The sequence below is a fragment of the Xiphias gladius genome, chromosome 10, assembly GCF_016859285.1.
Source record: "Xiphias gladius isolate SHS-SW01 ecotype Sanya breed wild chromosome 10, ASM1685928v1, whole genome shotgun sequence".
Classification (NCBI taxonomy): Eukaryota; Metazoa; Chordata; class Actinopteri; order Istiophoriformes; family Xiphiidae; genus Xiphias; species Xiphias gladius.
This window is the reverse complement of record NC_053409.1, coordinates 10036178-10052826: the sequence shown is the minus strand read 5'-3', so window position 1 is coordinate 10052826 and position 16649 is coordinate 10036178. Positions and strand designations below refer to the sequence as shown.

General features: G+C 42.3%; 1 protein-coding gene across 3 annotated transcripts; it reads left to right on the top strand.

Moving 5' to 3' along the window:
• The first annotated feature begins 482 nt into the window (after window positions 1–482).
• Window positions 483–14278, top strand: si:ch211-195o20.7 (cytospin-A). Of its 3 annotated transcripts, none has more exons than XM_040137996.1 (12): window positions 483–844; window positions 1525–1668; window positions 3432–4031; window positions 4283–4335; window positions 10260–10804; window positions 11194–11290; window positions 11418–11496; window positions 12653–12713; window positions 13104–13200; window positions 13618–13734; window positions 13821–13880; window positions 13985–14278. In XM_040137996.1, exons 2-12 carry the CDS (start codon window positions 1629–1631, stop codon window positions 14072–14074), a joined length of 1839 nt encoding a protein of 612 aa, XP_039993930.1. In that variant the 5' UTR covers window positions 483–844; window positions 1525–1628; the 3' UTR covers window positions 14075–14278. The 3 variants fall into 3 exon arrangements, with proteins under 3 accessions (XP_039993930.1, XP_039993932.1, XP_039993931.1); XM_040137998.1 differs by having other exon boundaries at window positions 484–844; window positions 11430–11496; XM_040137997.1 differs by lacking the exon at window positions 483–844 and adding an exon at window positions 1102–1309.
• The last annotated feature ends 2371 nt before the right edge of the window (window positions 14279–16649 follow it).

Genomic DNA, 16649 nt, shown 5'->3' with positions numbered 1-16649 from the left:
TATTTTCCCCATACATCCATTCTTACAGGCCGTTTATAGGACGTCTTTTCGAATGCTGCTACTCTTGCCATCTCCGCAGGCCATCCTTGGACTGAAGAATCTGTCTGCCTATCATAGTACTAGTCTGGACCCAATTCCCAGTGTGTTTGGTCTAACCAATCTGCAGAGAGTCCAACAGAAGCGATGCATAATCTTAAAGCCAATGAGGTGGGATTTATCAATACCCAATTTTGGATTGAGCTAAACATCATCATCTTAACATTCACTTGAGCCATGTGGGAGCCAAACACTCGGTGGGGAAGCTTAAATGAAAGTCACCCAGAAAAGGCTGGTACAAAAACTGTAGAGAACAGAATCTTGCAGCCTGGCGCTGTCTGGTTCAGTAGGTCAGTGGGTCAGCAACCTGCAGGCGACCAGTGGAGAGGGCCGCCACATCCCAGAGGCAACAGGTTTTTTTCTCCTGACTCAGCCTAACTGTGCCCTCCAGTGGACACATCCAGCGGCCATCTGTGCCATCGGTCATCGTTTTGTTTTGTTTTTCCGCCCTCTGCCCTTGCCGTGCCGATTAAAACCAGGCTTTCTCTTCTTATCAACTTTTCTTTTTCTTTCTTTTTTTTTTTTTGCTCTTTTTGTTTTTCTTTTCATCCGCAAAATGTTGCGGAAGTTAAACTTTGTTCATAGGAAATGCATTTGCATTTCTCAGGCAGCCATTCCCTCTCCTCGGTGAAGACACGGCGGGGCAGTGCGCTTGGTTGAGCAGCGCTGGAGGAAGCAAAGTGTGGAGAAGAAGGATTCGCCAAACTCGGGACCAAAGACTTGAGACTTATTTGTCTGCTTTCAGCGGGTATGTGTCCACTTTTTTATGGCTCTTCCAATTAAAGGTCTTGGTTTTAACGCAGTGGGCGAAGAGTACTTTTACTTTTCTAAACGCGTTTTCAAACTCTTGGATGCGCACTTCATTCGGGCATCTGTGTAAACGTTTTGATTGCGCGTTGAAGTAAAAAAAAAAAAAAAAAAGTGGCTTTCGATCAAAATGATGTTTCCTTTTTATCAAAATATATCAAATTAGTTTTGCCAACTTGGACTAGTTTTTGTCGTTTCGAAGGCGCGGAAAATATGCTGCTTCTGTGTTGGTGTTTGGCGCATTTCTCATGTGTATAGTTTATATTCTTTCAGATGCCTTTAAACCCGACTTGCCCACACGTTTTTTGGCACATGTGGTCACACTGGACTGTTCTGCCTCTGCGGCTGATATCACACCTGTGGTTCAGCCTCATTGTGTGAACACACGGATTTTCTTTGGGTTCAGGTGAGCAGCATGAGCTCCCTGTTCCTCCCTCGGTCAACCAAGAACTTTTCAGGGAATCGGAGGTGGTTCTGTTCAGAGCTGTGGTCACTGAATTATTTCTCAGCTGGGTAACGGTATAAGTGCAAGACTTCATCCATCATCTTACTGGATATCCTGTGTGTGTGTGTGTGTGTGTGTGTGTGTGTGTGTGTGTGTGTGTGTGTGTGTGTGTGTAGGTCACCTCAACAGTGCCACTTTGGTCTGGGCTGAGTGAAAGAGGGGAAAAAAAAAAAAAGCACCTGCAGGGCCGCATCTGTGGCCCAAACCCCAATACTGCAGTATGGGCAACTTTTCCAGCAAGGACGGCCATGGACCTACAGGTATGTCAGCACACACACACACAGGTACACACACTCATAAATCTGAAAGTTTTTAAACTCTCTAATTCTGGTCAAATCACTTCCTTTAAATCTTCTTTGCTCTGTCTGCATTCTGAAATGGATTTCAAATATTTGGCACGACACACAGATGGCCGGCTGTGTGTGTGTGTGTCTGTTGCCCTCCTGTTTTGAGATTTATATATTTTTTTGAGAATAAAGCCAGAACACCTCAAGGCTCTGATTCATGTAGTAGAAGGAGGATAGTGGAGAGAAAAAAGGGACAGATACAGGAGGAGCAAGCATACTACAACAGAATTCCTTGAAAAAAAATGGGGGATGAGGGATAATCAGGAAATTGAAGGCAACAAAAGGAGAGGCAAGCAGGAAGACTGTGTGTGTGTGTGTGTGTGTGTGTGTGTGTGTGTGTGTGTGTGTGTGTGTGTGTGTGTGTGTGTGTGTGTGTGTGTGAGAGAGAGAGAGAGAGGCGCGCGATTACGTGCCTGCCTGTGCGCGCGCTGAGCGGCAGGAGGAATCTTGGCAGCCCTCCTGCGTGTTGCTCAGTGAGTGGTCATTCTCCTCGCGTCCCTGTGTGATTCGTTCTGGCCCCGCCGGGCCAGCTGTGATGAATCGGCAGAATTCCCCGGCTCAGCACAAGGGCAACGGATTAATCATAGGAAGCCTAATGCTATCTGACACACACACACTCACGCAGACCTGAACAGACACACACACACACACTCATTCAGTCAATCTGCCACCCACGGCTGGACGAGCACATTAAGGTTTGGAATGTAGAAATAAAAAGCAGGGGTGGCATGAGAAAGTTATTAGACAATCCTGTCATTCTTTTTTAGTGAGTTGGCCTTACAGCAGGTTGGGCATAACTTTGTAAATGTTTGACTGCTGCTCTTACATCACTTAAGAAAACAGCACATTCATTTTTCTAGGAGTGAGGCTTTTGTCCAAACAAGGCAAAGGAGGAAAGAGAAGAAGGAGACACAATTCCCGGTGGTTCCCATTGCTTCTGCGGTTTTTTATTAGTTGGGCAAGAAACGCTGAGCCACAAAGTAAAAATCACTTGTGTTATTGTTATTGTGTCAAGTTTAGAAATTTATTTGCAACCCACTGCTGGAAAATTTATCATTGTAACATTTGTCCTCTATCTATGTGTGTGTTTCTGAATTTGGGGAATGATGTCAAAGCAACATTTTGGATGAGCGGTCCAAGAGGAATGTCTCCCTTAAAGCATCTTCAGGGGCATGGACTGGCTGTTTGGCGGCCAATGAGGGCCTTGTTTTTCCGGTCACCTCACTGAGTGATGTTTTCAGTGTTAACATGCCAGATCAGTGACCACTACTATTTTCATTCTGGTCGTCATTCTTTCCAAGATTCAGTTGTTTAGTCTCAGTGTCTCTTGCAGTACTTAGAATTTTAACGTACTCCTCCACTTAAAAAAAAAAAAAAGGTTTGTTTATTATTGCGTCACTCGGATGTTTGAGCTTCACTATGAAGAGTGATGTAGTTGCAGAGTTTGACACTGGAAAGCTGTTTTCACTTTCATCTGATTTTGTGACATCTAACACAAGTGATGTGTGAAACTTAAAACCTCCGGTGCACATACAAAGACAATGGACTTTTCAGTGAAGCAGGAGACATCTCGTTTCCAGTAGTTAAACAAAAAATCTTGAAACATGTCTGGTGGGGGTCTTTAAACATGTATTTGCCATCCTGACTTTATCTGAATTTAATGTTTTTTTCTTTAGGCGCCCATGGGGAGAGTTTCCACACTCCTCCTACTTCTCCACAGAGTGATGCGCCTGCTGTCATGCCTGGTGTCCCCCAGCTCCTTCACCCTACCTCGCATCAACCTTCCCTTGCTGCCCCAGTTTCACCTCCACCTCCAGTCCCAGTCATCACATCCATCGGGAAGAAATTGCAGCCCACCACCACCCCAACCACCCCCAACACGTCCAGTCCCACTCATCTACCAGTCAGCCCAAACAGCTCAACCACTGGCCCTGGAGTTAGCCTGGTGCAAAACAAGCCCGGAACTACTGTGGTTAAAGGACAAGCTGCTTTGGGGAGGAATGGGGGTCCTCCAACATCTACCCCTAGGACTCCCAGTTCTAGGACTGTGGCTGTCAGCCCTACAAAGAGCCCCTCTTCTCTGTGTAGTGCCTCACCTTTGATGGGCAGCTCTTCAGGGAAGAACTGGAGCGAAAGGGACAGTGGTCTGAGTCAGTCTTTACTGCCTGGTCATGAAGCTGGGGACAGCCATAGTGAGGAACTTCAGAAACTTCTGGAGGAATGTAGGACATCACTGGGTATCACTGCGAGTCATGATGGGACCAAGAACATGGCAGGCAAGAGTGATTATATGTTGTTATATTACCAGTATTTCTATTTTCAATATTTTTGTTTTCCTAAATATACTTAACTGCCAATAAATAATGTTCAGGTCTGCAGAATTTATGTTTGATCACTACAATTTTTGATTTCATTGCGGGCCTAACATTTCCCTATTTGGAGAAGGGCAAATCCATTTCCTTGACATTTCTTTTTTGTATTTGATATGCATGTGATGTCTTCTGACATTTCTGTATCCTTCCCTCAGAGATACTGAAGCATCTACTGACAGAAGTGAAGAATTTGAAGAGCACTTTGCAGGTGAGATGTGCTTGAAAGGTTGTATGCATTTTAAATATAATCTGGCCAGTTTTTTCTTTACCAGTTGCTGGGTGTGTGCTCAGTGCGATATTAATGCTAAGTGACCGTTGGCTAAACCTTTCCCACGAACAGCAGTTGTTCATTCTTAGCTTGGCAACTATAACTAGGCCCAGGCCTGTCCAGTTCACGACGTGGAAGCGGTAGGCATGAAGCTGTATTAAGAGTGATACTAGGTATAGACACAGTTTGGCGTGTGGTGTCTCTTTTTTGTAGCCATTCCAAAACCAAAAATACAAGAGCAAAAGTGTATGGGAGTGGATTAAGTAATTTCCGTCAAGACATTGGTTAGTCCTCATCCTAAAAGCCTCTTGTAAACCTAAAGGTGAAACATACTGGGGAAAAAAAACATACAGGGTTATGTTAAAATGACAGGTGCGTCTGATTTACATTTTTACATATCATACTAACTAACAAGCTCTACATTGCAATATAAGGCTGCTGACTCACGTAGCTTTAGCACAATATCATGTACGTAGCCATCAAGTGCATATTTAAGACCTCTTTTACAGGGTTCTCGTTCTAAAACTAGTCACCTGGAAACATTTAAGAGATAGCCAGAGACAAATGTTTTGGCAAACTCATGCAGCTAATGTTAGCTTGATTGGCTAGCTACAGCTTATAATATTTGCTAGCAATTATTATCCTTTCAGCCAGCGTAAATTACAGTCCCCAGCTAGAAATTAGTAGCCAGCTTTTCTCTACCTGTGTTTGAAATGAAGGACCCATTGTTTTAAAAAAAATAATACTGATTTTTGAGAGTGGTAACTACATGTCCCATGCGAAAGTGAAAAGTGTGACAGATGTAGTTAATGGTAACTAAGGGAAGTGAGGCTTGGCGAACGGTCAATTAAAGATCAAACTGACAGAGGAAATGCCTCAGTCTTCTAAAGAAAGTCACTTTTGAGTATTCAAATCTTTTCTTATCTTTTTACCAACACAATTGAATGAGTAAAGAGGATGGTATAGCAATGTAAACAGGAAGTCATGCACTCCAATTATACATTAGTCACTGTAGTGCTTGTGACCTTTCATCCAGGAGATAACACCAAAGCACGCCCTGTCACCCCCCCCCCCCCAAATCACAATAGGCCCTGGAGTGGGCCCCACTCGGCCGCCTGGGAATTCTAGCTTTGCTAATGTAGGTCTTCCTGTCCTCTGCTTCTCCTGAGAGGCCCAAAAGAGGAAAATCTGAGATCATCTTCTTTTTACGTTTCTTGGGGCTCATGCTTGTAGAATTGATCAGATATGGTTGCATGTGGTGGCTCCTTTTGAACGGAGAAACTTACAACTTGAATTTTAGCAGGACACCTGTTGCTTTCATCGTTATAGATCTAAAGTGTACAGTGTGAAGATTCCACAACAAGATTTCTTACAAACATTTCAACCTGAAACTTTATTTTCCATATCTGGGATCCAGGCACAAGATGCTTTTCCAGTAGGGTGACTGGCTATTTTGGACTATCCCAAACCCAAAGTTGGATAAACCATGCACCGTAAGAGTAAAAATTCTGGTTAAAAACGAAACAAAAAAAAACAAAAAATCCTTCAGTCCAACTGGTCAGGCGTTTCATTCTTATGAGGATGGTGATATTCTGCGGTAATTTCCTGTCAGTCGTTCGTTCCAATTCCTGACCCTCCCTTATGAGGATTGTAGCCAGAGGCTCCCAGCTTCCTCTAGATCTGCCACAGATTACAACAGCTGGAATATGCCTCCCTCAACTCCATCTCTTTGCTCCTCCTTTCTTCACTCTGTGATTATCCTCACCTCTGTTATTCTCTTATGTCCCCATGTATTAAAAGCAGAAATACTTTAATTGCGTTATATTACAAGCAAGTACTAATTTGACACACATGTACTCCACTTCTTCTCCTCCACACCTCCATGGTGTCACCTCTTTCTCTACTTGATATTCTATCCCTGCTCCCTTCTCTCTTTCCTTCCTCTCTCCTCCACTTTCCCACATCCCCATGAGGACCTATAAGCCTTGTGCAGGCCATCTAAACCTCAGAGACTGTGGTGTAGTACTAAGAGGTAGCCATGTATTAAAAATTGGGGCAAGCCAACACTGTGTTTACATGGGCCCTCGGTAGGGCAGTATAAGCTAGCTCCTGTCCTGGGAGCCTTTTTGTGGAGAGCCAGAGAAGGGGAGTGCAGTGCGGAGGAGGGGGTTCACATTTGGCTGTCCAGGAGACAAAAGTTGTTTTGTTTTGTGCTGTGCTGTATGTGTGTGTGTGTGTGTGTGTGTGTGTGTGTGTGTGTGTGTGTGTGTGTGTGTGTGTGTGTGTGTGTGTGTGTGTGTGTGTGTGGGCTGCTGCTTCAAGTGACTGGCTGGCTGTGTGTTTTTGTGTGTGTGCTACACGTGAGACAGAAGGCTCACAAACACATACAGACACATTGAAAGTCTTGGCGAGTACAATTGGTTTCAGCTTTGTAGGGAAGCCTCCCCCCTTTTGCCTCCTTCCTTTGCTGCGCCTCTCTGCCTTTTCCTTATTCCCTCATTCTTTCTTCATTGGAGAGCTGACCGCTGCTCCCTGAGCACAAGAACTCAAAACAATTACCCTACAACTTTTGCTGCAATGCTCCACTCCATCTCATTCTCCCCTTTCCCTCTCTCTGTCTTCTCCTCAACCCTTCTCTATCACACTCTCTAAGACTCCCAGTCTGTTCTTACACTTCCATCCATCTTTTCATCTGACCCCTACTTGCTCAAGCCTTTTTTTCATTAGCTCTGACCTCCTGTTTTTTTTCCCCCGTTTTTTCCATGTAATTTAAGTAGCCATTTTTCTTGCAGTCCCATTCTATCAGCTAAGCCTCACCTCAAGCTTTTCCGTCCCCAAATGCTACTGTCTTTCTTTGTCTATCCAACGGCCATAATGTATTTATGATGTACTGTAGTTAAACTGACTTCTGAAAAAAGACACATGATTACCCAATGTGCAGCGAACTAGTAAGGATGTTATTCAATGTACCATCTGTCTGTGTTTATGTGCATCACCAGTCTTCAGTTGTCTTAACCAACAAAAATGAAAACACTCCATTCATGGCTGAGTAGTGGGTGGCAGGTCGGATTTGTGCTCCCTCCTGGAGATTTAGTCGATCTCAAAGCCCTGCTTTGGAATCAGTTCCAGGTGAATGCTGCCGGAGATTTCCAGGAATGATCTCCTGGTTCTCTCTGCTCGCTTTTCTCCTTGCTAGACTGCTCCAGCAAACCAGACTCAAAAAGGCCCTGTATCTGGAGGCCACGGAGGCTGTACACTGGTAGGATGAAGATTTAGTGTGATTGGGAGTTGGCTTGTGTGCATACTGTGTCAAATTTGCTCTGCAGAGTAAATGGCACTGACTCCAGACCCTTTTCTTTGATGTCTGAGGACATTTAGAAATGCAACTTGTCCCAAGTTATTTTCAGTAGCCATTCAGTGGGAATTTCGGCTACTTTATACTGCATGTGTGTGTGATTGTGTAGCAGGAGTAAAATGCCTCCTAATAGGCATAAGAGTGTATTCAACCATTTTTTGAATCACACCACAGGCTGTGGAAGGCTGGAGAAAGGAGCCATTACAGAGTTGGGATGTTTCCCCAAGTATGTGTTAGAAAACTGGGTGTGGAGGTGAACTAGGGACAGATGGTTAGAATACATACACACACACACACACACACTGTACTCAGTCTCCAAGTGTGCTGGACTCTTTCCAGGAACAGTCATGAAATCAGATGTGCATCAACAATATGGACAACAAGTGTATCTGTGTGTGTGAGCCTGTGTGTGCCTGAGAATGCTGGACACCACATCTGGTCTTGCAGTGGGGCACTAGGTCAGGTCTTGAGGGACTGAGCGAGTGTGTGTGTGTTTTAAAACTGACAATCCACACCCTTATCTCAGTGTGAACTGAGGAGCGCCCCTTCCTGTTTCCTTAAACAGACATGCTCCAGTTGGAGTGTCCACATTCAGATAGCAAAGACTCTGTGAAGACAAGATCCCTCTAAATTCATGTGTCATAGGATACATGTTGCCAGGGTGAGTGTGCTCCAAATTACCCTGAATGTGTGGATGTGTTTGAGAAAACTTAACAATGTGGTTTGGTGTTGAGGTAAAAGAATAAGGGAGGTGTATGTGTGGGAGAGAAAAGGGGAATATGATATATGTGTGTGTGTGTGTGTGTGTGTGTGTGTGTGTGCGCACGGATCCAGTGTAATCGGGTCCAGCTGTGGTTTTGAGTCACTGGTCAGATGAGGGAGCAACTTGGCTCAGACGACGCCTCCTCCTCCTTTCTTCATCTAATTACCAACCTTCCCAACCTCTCTGCTCCTACATCAGTCCTTCACATCACTCTTGCTTACATTGCTCCACAGTCTGTATGCATCCTCGATTAAATCTGTGTGTCATTTCAACTACTTTTATTGTCCTTCCTCTCTTTGAGTCCTTTTTCACATTCCCTCTGACTTTTATGATTATGGTTGCTTGATGTTTTTTTAATGGTCTGGTATCGTTTACTGCTTCCCTGGTTCTGAGTGCATCTTTTGATGTCTGGGGTAGTGTTTGTGCGTGTCCAAGGCAATAACTACTCCCAAAGAATGAAAACTGCAAACTTTTTCTACCTTAGTCGCTCATTTTTAAAACTGAATCTGTTTCAAAATAAGTTTCTCATCTAAGCAGTCCAGCTCATTTCTAATTGGTAACAGTGGATCACAAGGAAAAAACTTACTGAGCCATGGGGCTGGTGACACAGAAGGCAGTTTCACAATGTGTCTTTGGCTGAGCTCCCAAAATCTTGCTTGAATATTTTTTCTTTTTCTCTATCCAGGCTTGCTTAGGGTCGTGTGTTTTTTTTTTTTTTTTTTACTAAACATAAAGCAAATATCCTTGGTTAATTGCTTTTAGAAGACAGGAGTAAAACCTTTTGACTCAGTTACGCCTTGTTAGAGATGAATTGCCAGCGCCATTCCTCTCTGCATGCTGAAGCTTGCCACTCAGTTCGGCTCAACTTATGCTCTCTAATGAGTTGTCTTTATGAGTTGGTCTTATATGTTGTTCATTTGATTATAGTCATTGTCCGCTGCGTAGTCAGCTATGTTTGGTGTTGGCAATCAGACCCAGTTTGGGTTCAAATGTGCTCCTTTCCTTTGTATGGAGTTATTACAGAAAATGATTTACAGTATAATACTGCTTGTCTAAGTGTAGCAGCACAATTTGCCTGTTTACACAGTACTGCAATGAAAACACAAGTTGCGTGTGTTATTGATATGTACGTAAATTGAAATAAGAAAAGATCAATTCTTTTAGCCACGCTAGCACCTCAGGATGAACTGTGATGTTGGTGATCCTTTAATGTAACATTTTAGCCTCATCATTAGGTCAACATTTTTGTAAAATTTGTCCAATGCTTTGGTTTATCACCAAATACCTGAAAAGCTAATGGCATTCTCATGCTACCATGTTGAACTAAGCTTGGTGAACATGGTAACATGACTATGTACAGCCTCACAACGCTGCTAGCAAGGACTCAGTCTTTTTAGAAATGATTTATCTACAATACATATGTATGGGCCAAGCACACTTTTGTATAGAAAGGTCACCATGAACCTTGGTAACAAAGTAAGAGCATGAAGTTTAATTTGACTTTACAAATGAGTTGAAATAAATGTACTGGCTTGCGTTGTTGTGAGCGGTGAAATGAGAGACAAAACATTCAGACAGAAAGACTAGATGAACTGATTTTGTTGAAGCTAATTGTGTGCCACCATCTACTTTTCAAGAAAGACAAGGCACCACAAATATCACTTTGTGTTCCTTTAAAGCATCTTCAATCGGTTGAAATAAAAATAAGTATTTTTCATGTGAACACACCCACTGTTTCCCTTCCAGACAGAGCGTGGGGAATGGCTGCAGTTCCAGGCCGACCTCCAGGTGGCAGTGTCAGTGGCAGACCGCCTGAGAGCTGAGGCAGAGGAAGAGCTGACGGCGCTCCAGACGGCGCACAAGGATGTCGAGAGGGAGCTGGCTGCTGCCCAGCAAAGACAGAAGGAGGCTGATATGCAACTGGTCACCCTGAGGGGGGAGTTAAAGGAGAGCAGGCAGAGACTGGCAACTCTTACCCAGGCTCAAGGCAAAACTGATGCCCAGGCTCCTTGTCATGAACCAGAGAGGCACAACGCAGAACCCGCCAAAACTTTTGAGAGCAAAGAAGGGACTCAGAAGGGCATGGACAGGGCGGTGTACAGGTTGGGACGAGAACGGATGGAAAGTAGCGGTGAGAATGACGTGACGAAAAATGTTGTCAGCGAGGAGGCGAGAACATGCTGTAAGGGGGTGACTAAACGTTACCTGAGAAATTTGACCAACGAGGATAGGAGCGGAGAGGAGGTGCGATCCACTGACACACGAAGGACGGTAACCACAGAGAGATCAAGGTGCGATTAAACTATTTGACTTTGTGCGTTTTTTGGGAATACACAAAAACAAACAGGACTAATCAGTTTGTGTAGGTGGCTCTCCAGTGTGTTCAGACAGTCAGATATTTCAAAACAAAGCGGCTTGACTGTCTTAAACATTTTTGTCTCTGACATAGCATGCAAAAATGGATAACAATAACCAAATTTGGTCAGGACTGTGATTATGGCTTCTTTTGAATGTGTTGCACACAATCCGTGGTCCTTCACAGGGCCACTTTAGGACAGTTTGAACGGTTTAATTTAAAGCTGGAGCTGAGTGGAGTAGCTGTCCTGAAAAAATTCCACTTAAAAACAGCTGGTATGGTTTATCGTGTCTGTTCTCTTTACTGTGTACTGTAATATTACAGAAGCCTTTCCAGATTACCTGCCTCCTCAGAGCCCGTCACCATGCAGAATGGAACCTCCCAGTCCAATACTGCCACAACAGTTGGACCCACAAACAAAGTGAGATACTTTATCTTGAGGAAGAATCTTCAATAGACTTTGGTTGTTAGCCAGGAAATACCTATGCACTTAATCATTTTTTTCTTTTTTACCATGAGTGTAATGATTTTGACCTAATTTGAACTAGTTTGTTTTCAAGAACTTGGGGCAACTAAGAGGCCGAAGAAATCTGGATTGGCAAGACAGCAGGTCAAGCACTGACATAGGTATGTGTGTACAAAATGCTTGTATACAGTGTGTCACAGTACGCTTGTGTGTGTGTGTGTGTGTGTGTGTGTGTGTGTGTGTGTGTGTGTGTGTGTGTGTGTGTGTGTGTGTGTTTTTGCATGCATGCGTTCTATATCTATATTTGCCAATTTTATCTCCTGAAAATGTTAATGGCACCCCACTGAGTTTCTGAGCACTAGTAGTGCTGTTGAGCAATGTTTTTACAAGTGGGTCCCCATTTTGCTTGTGTTGTGCATGCGCAGGAGGACACACAAGGGACATACAGTACATGCACGCGCTTGACCATGCAGGTGGCCAAGTACACAAACATTACTGATTGTTTCATGTTTTTCTGCTGAATGACAGTTGAAGATGGTAACTCTCAAAGACGCTTAGCTATGTGTCCGCAAAGACAGTGAAGAAGAGTACTGCTGGAAAAGTATAATAAATAAGGACAAAAACTATGCAGAGTTTATAATTGTTTTAAAAAACCTTTTTAAAGCTGCACTAATCAACATTTTTTACATAAACAGTGTCCAAATGACTATGCATAATCTGAAAGGGGAGGCACGTAAAACACAAAACCAGAGGAAATTATTACCCAATTCTGCAGTGTCCCTCAACTATATGGAAAATTTTAGCATCTTTACGCTCAGTGTTTTGTTTTTCATGGTACACAACTTACTCTTTTTTTCCCTCTCACCGTTCTTACAATGTCATTTCCAGCCAAAGCAGATGGCTGTTTTTTAGCCTAAAAGTTTTGCTACACCAGCAGTACTTTCCCTGCTCACAGAGAGAGAGAGAGACAGAGAGAGAGAGAGAGAGAGACAGAGAGATTAGCTGGTGAACATATCGGAGCAGCTAGCATCTAAAGAGCCGGATAAAAGAGAATGAACATTGGACTTAATTCGTTGGGTCGTCCGAAACATGACAAATGAATGCTAATGTTGCTCAGGGTCTGATAGATGTGTAAATAGCATTTTTGGCTAATACATTTGCCATTATACTTGTTTCTCTGCCCCCAAGTGGCCAAAAAATGAATCAATATGGCTTTAAACATGTAGAGGGGTCACAGGTTGTATAACTTAACATCTCCCCTTTCGACACTGCTAGACTTGCTGTTAGGTAATGCAGTATTGTTGCCTGTCATTGCAGGAAAACGTGAGGAGTCTCTAAACAAGTACAACTCTGCCCTCACTGAGTTACCTCCCACAAAGTGAGTCCACACACACACACACACACACACACACACACACACACACACACACACACACACACACACACACACACACAAACACTGTCAGACCATTGTGTCCAATCATCAGGCTAATTGCTACGTCCTGTGTAAATCTAATTACTCGTTTCGACCCGAGCACATTTGTCTGCTGAACTCATGAAGCTCAATATTGGGGCCTAAACAGCTCTCTCACTTGAATCAATGGGTTAATTAAGTTTTTCTTTCAATAACAGAGTCAAGTATGGGACAGGATTTGTTTTGTTTTTTTTGTTTTTTTTAATACCTCCACAAAATTTCCCCTCATAACAGCAACTCCTGTAGTGTTAAAATAAAAAATCTGAAGCCCTCAGCAGTTTATCTTGTTGTCAGATCCCAGGATGGTTTCAACCTGCTGCTGCGTCGCCATGGAGGCTCCAAGAGAAACTCCCTGCTCCGCTGGTGTCAGAGCCGAACCCAAGGCTACAAGGTTACCCTGGACAAAATTTAGTACAGACTTTCTTAAAGCTGAACTAGATTATATTTTATATTAATTTACATTTTTATTTTATGTATATTAAATAAAATATTACTTTTTTTCCAAGCAATATCTAATGTTAAATTAGTGCTTTATATGTATTATAGTACACTATGCTGTCATAGTGACAGGAAAAGTTTGCTGATTTTCCTTCTTACAATTCAGACTTGAAGATGTGTCTCATTGTTCTTAATATTCCTAAAAAGAAGTCAGAATTCCACTTTTCCAAAGTCTCAGGAATGGATCATGATTTTTGGATTTTATACCTATATTTCAATTAGTTACTTACCACTTAGCGTTGTCCAGTTAAACCGAGACCACTGAAACTCCTGTCTTCCATCCCCCTTTCTGTCATTCCTTTCCTTGCAGAATATCGACATCACCAACTTCAGCAGCAGCTGGGCTGATGGTCTCGCCTTCTGTGCTGTCTACCACACGTACATCCCCTCACACATCCCTTACAGCACTCTTACTCCAGAGAGCAAGGTAGGAACTGTGCCTGGCGCCCGTGCATTGAATAGGACCAAGTGATTTATGGTGTTCAACTTATCGATTCATTCTTCTCTTTGTAGAGAGAGAATCTCAGTCTGGCATTCAAAACAGGAGAGACTGTTGGGATTGCACAAACCCTGGTACACTTCAATGTATTTTACAGACAAAACACCATTTACTTTTCTGTGACAGATTCAAGGTTGATTTTGAGCTTGTCAAATTATTTGAAATCCTTGTTCAACAGACGGCAGAGGAGATGCTGAGAGCAGGTGGTCCTGACTGGCAAAGGGTCCTGAGCTACGTGGAGAGCATGTACCGTCACTTTGAGATGTGACTACTAGAGGTACTGACAGACAATCCCACAGTGGATCCTTAAGGACTCGTCAAAGGAAACACCTCAAGTTGTTATGATGATGGCTCCCTGAATACTATACCATACCCTAGGAGGGTGTCTGGGAAACTGGAGAAACTATTCCTCTGTTTGCAAAAAAAAAAAAAAACGAAATCAAAAGACATTTAAAGCTACAAGTTGCAACTTTTTGATATGGAATTATTATTTAGCTTGACGTCAAAGTGAAGGATATCTTAAAACAACAATAACAAAAAAGCCATCAGAACCAAAGGACGTAAACACTGATGAAAATCAGTTTTTCGTACTGTGGTCATTTCCATTCATTTTTCACGTGACTTTACAGATGTGGAAAATTTTAGCGTAATTGACATACTTACAAATATTTACCTATACATACAATCAAGTTTTCGAAGCTATGTGGATGTGCTTGTAAGACTGGACGGAAATCTTTTAGTCCTTTTTGCTGAAGAAATGTTATCATTAAATTGTTAAAAAAATATATATTTATATTGATAAAGGCAAATTTTTAGTAAAGCACACCTTTTTCCAAAAAATAATACTTTGAAAATTTTATTTTGCTGCTGAGGGTTGAAGTTCCTTCTGCTTTGTTTGCTGTCATCTGTAAAATGTCCTCTGACCAGGTAGTGACGAGGTAAAAAGTACCAGGTTTTGATGGGTTTGTTGACATAGACTCCACAGTCAGCATTTCATTTTTTGTTGTTTACCTTCTGATATCCTCCATATTCTTAATCAGCTGACATTTCACATACATCATTACAATAGTCTGAGGAACTCAGCCACAGTGAAAGTAGACAGCTTATCCAGTTGGGTGAAAATTGCAGAGGTGAGCATCTGAAAGACAGAGGAGGGGGGAAGAATTAACAAAACACTTTTAATGCAAAGAGTTACGTATTGTAGCTTTAAAAATAATGGTTATGACTGACCAGCTTATAGAATTTCAGAATATGTGGATCTTTTTTTTTTTTTTTTTTTTTTTTTTTTTTAATATATATAGCATCTCTTTGAGGAAGGTAGTGTATGTACAGAATGAGTTGCTGTATATGTCTCCACACTGGTACTTAGCTGGCAGAAAGTGCTGTATTATATCATGTCTTTCTTCAAATATGTTCTATCTGCAAATATGTTTCGCCTTTTAACCTTTTCCTGGACCTTTTTAGCACTCTGTAAATATGCACTTTGTCAGCACTTTGTTGGTGGAAGAATGTAATAATGTACAGTACAGTAGTTGTTAAAAGCTCAGAGGGCATTCACTAGCAAGGCTGCAGACCAGTCAGAAGATTTGTCCAAGTTAAAATGTCTGCTTTTGAATGGCGGGCGATGTTTTCTCACAGGAAAACACAGGGACTGTTTGGTAGTGATCAAAATCTAAAAAAGTGCCTCCATGTTATCACAAGCGTGCCAGTGCTGTTTAGGTCCTCAGGGATGTGAATTACAGGAGTGACATTGAGCAAAAAAAATACAAGCTTACACAGGCCTGCACAGCCGGTTTCAACATCATGTCACGTCACACCTGCGTCCTCACAGATGCACAAACGCACTATAGGTCATATTTCAACAGCGCAGAGAAACTAAATGCCAGGTATTGTTATGACATGTTCAAAGCCGGTTTGTTGCCAAAGTTGTATGTGCCAGATATTGGACAAATACACCTTATATTGTAAAACATGTTTATATGTAACTAGTGTGAAAAAAAAAACATGATACCAAAGAAATAAAATATTAATTTGAAACAAATAAAAATGTGTGGGTATTTTCTAACCATGTGACGAAGTATTTCCAAGTAAATGTTTGAGTGCATTTAACACTTGCTACAATGAAAAGACTGAACACCAGCATCCATTCCTGGGCTTTTAGCCAAGTAAAGTATTCCCTTCTCTTCCGGTTTAAAGCCCTGGTTTAAAGCGACGAGTTAGCTTTGAGTCTGCTACCTCCTGCTGGTAAGAAAGAATTAATACAGGCCTTCATTGTGACTGTGTTGTCAGGTTCCTCAGTGAAAATTTAATTACTGCTTAGTGGTTAAAACATGGCCCCACAGTGTCAGCTATTCTCCTCCATGCTGCTATTTTTACTAAAAACTATGTGTAGCCTGTATTTTTATGTCATATCATATGACATCCCCTTTTCAGTTTAGCTTTTTTTGGATAAAACTTTTTGCATTTTGGTGACTGATCCACATTTTCTCCTGAGACAAAGCCTCATTATCACCCCAGTTTTTGCTGTCCTGACACCCTGTGTCGTCAGTGTAATTGAAAGGTCAAACCTGTTTACCCCAGAGAAGAATTGTGGTAAAATGGATTTGTTTTCCAAGGAAGGCGCCATAAAGCAGTAAAATGTTCACAAAAACAATCCAGATTCAAATAGCAGCATCTATTTTCATGCCAAGAATAAAACACTCAGGTGGTTTTGTGTCACATATCAAATGCAGCGTTATATTCCTTCTGGCATTCAAGACGTCTTTTCTTCCCCGTATGGACACACTAACACCGGAGCATCTCTCTGTGCTTTGGACAGGACTGGGAATTGACTCTGAATAGAC